Genomic DNA, 9,621 nt, shown 5'->3' with positions numbered 1-9,621 from the left:
ATAATTTCATAAACAGCACATTTACATTAATCACTGGAAAGAAATTAGTTTTTATATCTGTAACTTCACAAATCACACTGAATTAAGGAAACTAAAATTAATGAACACCTTTATGAGTTTATATTACTTACTGAAGTGCATTCAAATATAGCATTTACATATCCAAACAAATGACATTTTGTAAACAATGTAAAATGTGTGCTTTGGACTAATGAATATTAATTACAAGATGATTGTTTTTTTAAAAATCACACTGATCTATAACTAACCGCAAGTTTTGGTTACACTGTACCTTATTACCACAGAATCATATTGTGGCTTGAGGATAAATATTCCAATAGTGCTCCATGAAGGTCTGGCTCCACATGCTGTCAAAAAAAAGTCCCTTGATATATATATATATATATATATATATATATATATATAAATATCTATATATATATATAGATATATATAGATATATATTTATTTATACATAAAAAGCCATTGAAAATGGCTGAACATAGCACTCCAGTCTCCAGTCTATAAAGTGTCATTCTTAGATGTGCTGTCATCCTGGAACAAAGGATTCTGTAATTTGTGTATTTATACAAATTAGAATTGATTTCAAGAGATATAACTGCATCTCCATTTCAACCCACAGATAATGGAAATATTTATAAATTCAGTCTCTTAAGGAATAGAATAGATACAGTGTCCTGCTCCACATTTTTAACAAAAATCCTTTGGTACAATTATCTCAGGTTCCTAGTGCCTTTGATTTTCCTTTAAGCTGAAGTTTAACAATGTCACATGAACCATGCTGCAGTTTTCCCATCACCATAACTTAATTTTAAGTAAAAGACATTATTAACTTTCAACTACATTCCCAGTACAACTAAGGCAGAAAAAAAAGGTTGCCATTTGTATTGAATACAGATGTCCTGTTGTACTAAAGCAACCATTTATAACTAGTTTCCCCACCCCCCGCCCTACCATCACTCAGCAAATTTCAGTCAAAAAATCTGCATTGCATGTATATCTCCTCTGCATCTTTATATCCAAATTTTTGATAGAAGGCTTTGTTCTTTGGTAGACATTCTAAAGTAATTTTGTAGCAGTTGAGTTTCTTGCTAAGAAGTGTAAGGGCTGCAACTAACCTATAACAATAAAACAGCAAAATAAAACTAATTTAGAAACATGAATCATGTTGAATTGTGCATAAAATTTTTTTTAAAACATTATAACTAAATGTTTCATATTACCTGAATGATAATTTCAGTGAGAATTCAATATTCAAGAGTGAAGATAACGCAATTAACTATTTTTAGTATTTTAAGTCTTCATTAGATTATACACATTTTGGTTGTGGAAGTACTTTAACAGGAATATCTTTAATAATAAGGGAAAGGAATACAAGAGGGATAAATATGAAGTACGAGAGCTAGTATCCTTTACAAAAATAAGATAGGTTTGACAAGACAATAGCAATAAGACTGAAACATCATGAAACCAAGAGAATAATGACCTGTTACATATCAATAATCGACTTAAGAGGGTGAGTTGTTATTGTCACTCACTCCCAGTTCAACAAGAACAGTCTTATCCTTTCCCTTGAAACAACTACTCTTTCATGGATAAAAGTAGCCTGCCTGCTAGGATGCAAACAATCTTTTCCCCCAAAATGTACAGGATAGCAATTAGGAAGGGCTTGCATATTGTAGTTTGAAATCAGCTTTAGATTTAGTAATAAAGATTTGTATAAACTGAAGTGCTCTCGGCGTGTGTCTCTGTTTTCTTTTGGTAGCTCAACACTGTGACCAATCTAAAATGAACAAAGTGAGAGGTACAAGTTTACCCAGGACAATCCTGTTTTCATGTTTAAAGATAATTAAAAGCAACTTTTGTTTAAGTAATCATTTGTCTTGGTGAATATCTCTTGCTGCTGGGTTTTGGGGTCCTCTGGGCTCATAACATTATCCACATATGAACAATATAGATGATGCAGCAATTCAGTTGATTTAGTACCATTGCAGGGCATGATGTGAGCAGAATAATTCTGAGGATTCATGGGACTTGAAGGGGTGCAAGAGAAATGAAAAGAACTTCAAAATCATCCCAAACAAGTGTTGTATGAATTATGCACACAAAGGTCCTCTTTTCTCCAGAGCCACAAATTCTCATGGGAAATGGGGGAAGATCTGGAAACATAGATTATACTGGGATGGGGGAGGGGAGCAAGAGGTGGAGGAAGAGAGCATTTCTGTTTGACTTCCTCAAAGAATTAAGCCTGTGGATCCATAACTGCCACCTGCAAATTATTGTATTTGATTCAAGACTAAATTGCATCCAACAGTTTTGCAACAAATGATATCATTAATACTCAAATACCATCTGAAATTTACTATTACAGCCAAATAAATTAATGGAATTGAAACATGCACAGCGACCAAGCATATAAACCTCAAGCCAGAGAGGAAAGATCACAACCTGATGACTTTAGTAATCCATTAATGCAGATCTGCAACTTTTTTTTTTAATGAGAAATCAAAATAGATTGCTGTGTAGGTAAACATGAAAATTTTCAGATGCTGGGATCTAGTGCAGTACATTAAAATGCTGGAGAAATTCAACAGGTCACGCAATTTCAATAAGAAGCAAAAGGCAGTCAAATATTTATGGCCCAAGTCCTTCATCGATAAAGTTTACCTTCATTTCTTTAAGCCTCCTGCCCTCCTAAATGCCAAGAAATATACTAATCTCAAGCTGTTTAATACCTCCCTGTAATTTTGCACCTTTGAGAACTAGTATGTAATAAGTATATACCAACTTCTAGAGACAACCAATAGGCATTGGGGGAAGATACAAGTTAATATGAAAGTAGCCCATACAAGGCCACAGAAGAAGCAGTAAAGTGATTGATAGAGGTTGAAATAAAGTAAATCAGAGTCCAGAGCACCACATCTGTAGTATTACAGGGCATCTTGAAAGTGAGGATAATTAAACAACTAGAGAAATTCACAGGCTTGGGTGGCACAGTTGGTGTAGCTGTTAGCACAACGCCTTTACAGCGTCAGCAATCGGGACCGGGGTCTGAATCCCGTGCCATCTGTAAGGAGTTTGTATGTTCTCCCCATGTCTGCGTGAGTTTTCCCCAGGGGCTCCAGTTTCCTCCCACCGCTCGAAACATGGGGTGTAGGTTAATTGGGTGTAATTGAGTGGCACAGACTCGTGGGCTGAAATGGCCTGTAACCATGCTGTGTGCATGTCTAAATTTAAATGAAATAGATTCAGCCAAGATAACAATGAATATCAAAATTTGTTTCGGATTTAAGTACTTACAGTTTTCCAAGTTGCTTTCCTCTGTGTTCATCACTAACAATAACTTCTTCTATTCTGCCTCGCTAAATATATGGAAAAAAGAGGCTTAGAATCTTAAAGTTATCTACCAAGGAATATTGAGTCATTTTTTAAACAATGATGACATTACTTTCTTTGAGCTGCTTCACATAAAAGTGCCTTAGATTAACTTCTGAAAAAATGCAAATATAAAAAGAATTTACATTAAATAATAATGGAGAGGATAAGGAGGAGGAGAGCAGGGTAAGAAAGAAGGATCATTCATTTGCCATTATTTCATTAGAATAATAATACTGTATTTTCCTATGGGCTACCAGTTTTAGCTAAAATGTCTAAATTCTATCCTGATCAGATAGGCCAGCAGAACAGTTTGTATGGTCAGGTTGTTTCTTTTTCTTTGGCTTGGCTTCGCGGACGAAGATTTATGGAGGGGGTAAAAAGTCCACGTCAGCTGCAGGCTCGTTTGTGGCTGACAAGTCCGATGCGGGACAGGCAGACACGATTGCAGCGGTTGCAAGGTCAGGTTGTAGACTATTACCAATTGATGACAGTACAGTTATTTCTAGTTTGAAGAAAGGATGGTCCCTATTATTATTTGCTTTCAAACTCCTGGCCTGATTTTGCAACTGTGCTACTTCTAATGTCAGTTCAATCCCTCTGGTTCTTACTAAGTCAATGCTGTAATACATTAGCTGACGGCTTACCTTTGCACAAGTGTGTATAAATTTATGTTCAATTATTAGTGTTGCTGTAGCAATGATCTGTCCAACATGGGTGTCTTCAATGACAATATTATAATAATCTCCTGTTTGCTTCATGCGTTCAAACTTTTCTGTGAAATTTTAGGAAAAGGGGAATTTAAAAAATCAACACGTTAAGCCATTTTACATTCATTATGATAAATAATATAGAATTAGGTACAGACAATTAAACAGTCGATCAATTTTTTTTTAAAACCAAGAAGTGTTTTCCCCTTCCATTTTCTTAGTTGTTACTACCCACATTACCCACTTCAGGCAAACAAATCAGTGACTCAGACCACAGGTTGAGATTACATGCAATTTTTGAATTTTTCTCATCTTTGGGGGAGCAATGGAAAGGGAACTGCAAACATGTCTAAGATACTTGATGAATATGGACAATGATGAAAAGGAGAAGGCAGCAGAAAACAAACTGGGGAGCAATATATCATTCATGTGTTAGACATGTGCCTATTGTAAACCAATGAGTGATGTATTGCTCCTCAATGTCTGTCTGCTGATCAATATTAACGAGACACAAGTTCATTATCATTAACAAATTATGCCTTTTATGTCTATGGCCAGGTGGTAGAGTATGGCCAGGTGGTAGACTATGGCCAGGTGGTAGACTATGGCCAATTGATGACAGTACAGTTATTTCTAGTTTGAAGAAAGGATGGTCCCTATTATTATTTGCCTTCAAACTCCTGGCCTGATTTTGCAACTGTGCTACTTCTAATGTCAGTTCAATCCCTAATTTTTAATTTCTCTGTCCTATCCCACCAACACTCCATCAAACTCATTGTTTCATGGTAAAAGTGACCAACTAGGGAATAACAGTATCAAACATTAAAGGATTATTGCATCAATTCATCTTCTTGAAACAAGGGGCTGATTGAAAACTGAGAGCAAATGTTCTCCTACTTTGAACTTTAATCTACATAATTTGTAATGCTAGTTTCACAATGCTGGAGGACTTTCTTTCTTTTTTTTTAAAAAAAAAGTAAAATATGATAATATTTGAAAGTGGTAGCTTACTTACTTATAAATATTTCCGGCTCAACCTCACCTACTTTTGTTAACTGTGCGAGTACCTTAAAAAGGCCTGTAAAAGTTAAAATTGAATGAGTTGCATCACTGTAGGAGTTGACATTAAGAGAATTATCCTGTTAAAAGAGGTACTAATGTTATAGCATTAGAGAGGCCATCGGGGAGATTTAAGAATATATTGCTCAGTCCAAAGAAGTTTAGTTACAAGGAGAGGTCCACAAGGCTGACGTTCCTTTCTCTAGCAAGGAGAAGGCAGAGTGTGATTTGAATCAAGATGCACAAAATTATGAGTGGCTTAAGGGCGGCACAGTTGGTGTAGCAGGTAGCGCAACGCCTTTACAACACTAGTGATCCGGACAGAGGTTTGAATCACACACTGTAAGTAAGGAGTTAGTATCTGCCCAGGTCTACATGGGTTCCCCCCCCCCACCGAGGGCTCTGGTTTCCTCCAACTGTTTGAAACATACCAGATGTGTAGGTTAATTGGGTGTAATTTGGGCGGCACAAACTCATGGACCAAAATGGCCTGTTACTGTGCTGTATGTCTAAATATATTTAAATGTATCTAAAATATATTTAAATAAAGTGAATAGGCAAGACCAACAGTTTTCTCTTGGCAGAAGAGTCCATACCAGGAGCTATCGATTTGTCATTGGTACAAAATTAAACAGATACCAAAGATGTTTTCACATGTAAACGTAGTGAGCCAAGAGCTTAATATTTGAAAGGGTGATGTCTAGGAAGTGGAATTAGTCCGACAAGTTCTTTTCCATTTGGTTATAGACACAATGGACCAACTAGTTTCTTCCTGTGGTCTATGACTTGTACAATTTTACTGGCAATGTGAAAGTTACAACTATAACGTTGCAGATCTCAAGTGCATGTCATTCCCATGATGTTAATGTACACAGTACAACTCAAATTATCCAAAATTTGATTGTGAAATCTTCATTTAACCAAAATATTTTAAAAATTTCAGATAAATGAGGATATGGAAAACAAATCAGAAATCCTAATTTATCCAAATATTTTCAGAGGCGAACTGACCTCACAGATTGAAAATAAATTCACACAACATGAAATTAGAACAATTATCCTAGTTTCAGATAACTCCCTTCCCACCCTCTTTCCATTTCTTCTTTACCTACCCCTATTGACCTTTTTCTCCAACTCTCCCTCTCAAACTGTGTGCCACTATCTCTCAGCTGCAAGCGGTAGGAAGAATCCCTGTTCTCGGCATCATCAAGGAGAGCAGGTTCCTGGCAACATCAGGAATGGGGGGGGGGGGGGGGGGGAGTGTTGGTGATTGGCGGTGGACAGCATTTTTTTTGGTGAGAATTAAACATTATTTTAATGCTCAAAAAACCTTCCCTTGTTGATTGCTGTTGTTTAAATACTGTTAAAAGTGATTTGCTACTGCTACTGGGCTGTTTTTAAAAAATGACCAGTTATCCAGCCATTTTGGATAATCAGAGTTTGTACTGTACCTAATTCCCAGTTTTGCACTATAAAACATATTCAGAACTAAAACTGAATACAACCTGACTAAGACAACATACAATATCCTTAAAGAGAGCAGAACATTTCTTGGCAGGGTCTGTATTTTTTACTTTTCTTGGTTTATTAGCATTAGGCTCTTGTCATAACTGGTTTCATGCCAAAACAAGATTTGGGTGTCTGAATGTCATGCCAAGATTGAGGTTCCTTATCCTGACACAATAATTAACAGCAACATACAAACTTTAACCTTGTTGCAAAATATTAAATTAATCCAATCTTTCAATCATCTTCGGAAAGTGGCCAACTGAGATACCATTTACAGTACAATATTCCGATTTTCTCTCCCCAGACATTGCCTTGAGCATTTTCATCATTATAATTTAATTCATATTTCATGCAACGTGAGTTTTGTATCATACAATTCCAGCTATTTTTTTTCATCATTCATCTCCTCTCCTTCGACTGTAATTAACAATCTTTCATCACTCTCTCACATCTAGCACCACTACCATTTGTATCATCAGCTTCTTAGTCTCCACTCCTCTGACACCAACTTTACTTTCTCAGAAATCTAAAGAAATTGGTCTATCAATTTTTGTATATACCCCCCCATAGAAAGTATGCTGTTTGGATGTATCACAGCTTGTCAGAGGAACTGCTCTCCCTAACACCACAAGAAACTGCATGGAGTTGTGAAAGCAGCTCAGCCATCCTGCAAACCAACCTCCCCTCTGTTGACTCCATCTATACCTCCCTCTCCATCTCACGTGGTTACCCTCTCTTCTTTCATTTCCCCCCAGCACCGCCTCACTTTCTCAGACAGAACTTAGAGGAACCTGAAAACATGAATCTGTATATTAAAGGACAGTTTCCTTCCTGCTGTTACAGACTCTTAAATGGACCGTTCATTCATAAAAGATGATGCTCTTGCACCTTAACTACTTTTCACTAATAGCCTGATTTTGTTACATTATACCTTGCTCCTTTTGACTTACAATACTACACCCAGGAGTTTTCAAAGTTCAAATTTATATGACATTGCATTCATTACATGCTGCATTTAAGCATGCGGTAATTTGCCTGAATAGCACACAAAACAAAAAATTCTCAGTAAACATAATATTCTATTCGACTATTTTTTCTTTCCCTTCATCATAAAGCAGATTTAATTTAAGATTCTTTTTGGCTGTGATGAAAGGCCACGAACCTCAAACCTTAATTCAGTCTCTCACTTCACAGATGCTGCCTGGCTTACGACATATCAACTACCATACTTTTCTAGTGGTATCTTTCCTCACAACCCAAAATACCCGTGCTGTAAGATAGCTAAAATAGATTCTAATAGAAATATGTGGACCAGGGAATGCAAATAACAAGTGGGAGTATGTAAAGACTACAAGCAACTTTTGCTGATTACTACATGGCACAATTCAGTGGAGCCTAGCATTTAACAGGAAAAGTGAATAAGAAAATGAACAGAAAATTTATTGTTCTTATAAACACAGTCAATAAAGGAAATATCTGCTATTCAAAATAATTGCAAAAGATTGAACTGAAAATTGCATTGAAAGTTTGTTCAACCACCCCATTTTTAAAAACCTGCTCAACAGATCCTTTGTTTAAGAGTGGATAACATCACTAAAAGTTGCATTCATAAGCTGTCAATATTACCCTGCATGTGTTAGGAACAAACTGATTACCCGTTAAACAGTACCTCTGTTGAAGTCTGCAGTACAAAGAGGCCTCAGAATAAGTCCATCCCCCGGGTTCATCGGAGATACTTCAGGCAAAAATTTTACCATGTTCTGACTCCAGTCCAGCTCACTCAACAATGTAGGATCAAACAAGGGTGCATCATCAAGCATCATGGCTGAAGAAACACTGTTCAAAAATACAGCAGTAAAAATTTTCTAGATTAATGCAATGCCAAAATACAATCAATAAAAATTTGATTTTGTTTTTAAAATACAACTTTCTTTTTGTTATGATTCCTGATTATTGCAAGACTGAGTTCATAAGTAATAAGTTCTGGAGTAATTTAACTTAAGGAGTGACGCACTGTCATTTTTAACATTCAATGATATTTTGGAACACTATAATAAACATTTCTTCAGTTGTTTAATAAACAACTGAGACACTGTCAATGAAGTAACAATAATATACAGTTACAGAAACCAAACAACCCTTGGCCCACCGTGCCCATATGCAATAAATCCCATTTGCCCACACTAGTTCTGTATCCTTGTTTGCTTTGACTAGTTCAGAGCCCATTCAAATGTTTCTTAAACACAGGGATGTGACTCGACTATTTCCCCTGGCAGCGAGTTCTTGATATCTTCCACAGTGTAAAAATCTTTCCCCTTAAAATTCCCTTTGAAACTTATCTCTCTCAATATAAACCCATGCTCCCACCATGGGTAAAGGATTCTGCCTATCTATCTACATCTCTCCAATCTCATCAGGTCACTGCTCAGCCTCCTTCACTGCAGAGAAAACAATTAAGCCTAGAAATTCTCTTTTCATAATTAAAGGCCTCCAATCCAGACAACATCCTGGTGATTTTTTTTTCCCTCCAAACAGAACCACATTCCTCCTATAGTTTGACAGTTAAAACTGCACACAATGAGGTCTAACCATTGATTCGTAAAGTTGAAACATAACATCTCAACTTTTATATTCAATGTCCTGAACCATGAAGATGCCACGTGTCTTCTTGATCATCCTACCTATCTTTGATGCCACTTTCAAGGTACAAAGGATTTGAACCCTCAAGGTCCCCTGATCATCAACATTTATTCGCAAGCTTTATTGCACATGTCCTATCTCTATTCGATTCCCCAAAGAACATTGCCACACACTCACACCCTCCATTTGTTAACATTTCACTCAATTGTCTTCTAACCCACACCTGCTATTGTCTTAGACAATTTTCCTTGCTGTCTACAACTCCAACCACTTCAGTGTCATCTGATCATACCTCCTACAATTACAT

At 36.5% G+C, this 9,621-nt stretch overlaps 1 protein-coding gene across 8 annotated transcripts in view; it reads right to left on the bottom strand.

The window, feature by feature from the left end:
* Positions 1-966: 966 nt before the first annotated feature.
* gnpnat1 (glucosamine-phosphate N-acetyltransferase 1) overlaps positions 967-9,621 on the bottom strand; it is a 19,638-nt gene continuing 10,983 nt past the window's right edge. For 5 of the 8 annotated variants that reach the window (XM_069917017.1, XM_069917016.1, XM_069917012.1 and 2 more), the window contains exons 2-6: positions 8,344-8,510; positions 5,122-5,184; positions 4,044-4,171; positions 3,322-3,383; positions 967-1,139 (exon numbers count right to left, since the gene is read on the bottom strand). In XM_069917017.1, the coding sequence (XP_069773118.1) occupies positions 992-1,139; positions 3,322-3,383; positions 4,044-4,171; positions 5,122-5,184; positions 8,344-8,497 (555 nt within the window). In that variant the 5' untranslated portion in view covers positions 8,498-8,510 and the 3' untranslated portion in view covers positions 967-991. The other 3 variants (XR_011351366.1, XM_069917014.1, XM_069917013.1) reach the window with 3 other exon arrangements.

Source organism: Narcine bancroftii, chromosome 2, assembly GCF_036971445.1.
Source record: "Narcine bancroftii isolate sNarBan1 chromosome 2, sNarBan1.hap1, whole genome shotgun sequence".
NCBI lineage: Eukaryota > Metazoa > Chordata > Chondrichthyes > Torpediniformes > Narcinidae > Narcine > Narcine bancroftii.
Note: the sequence above shows the minus strand (reverse complement) of the source record. Positions and strands in the feature narration are given on the sequence as shown.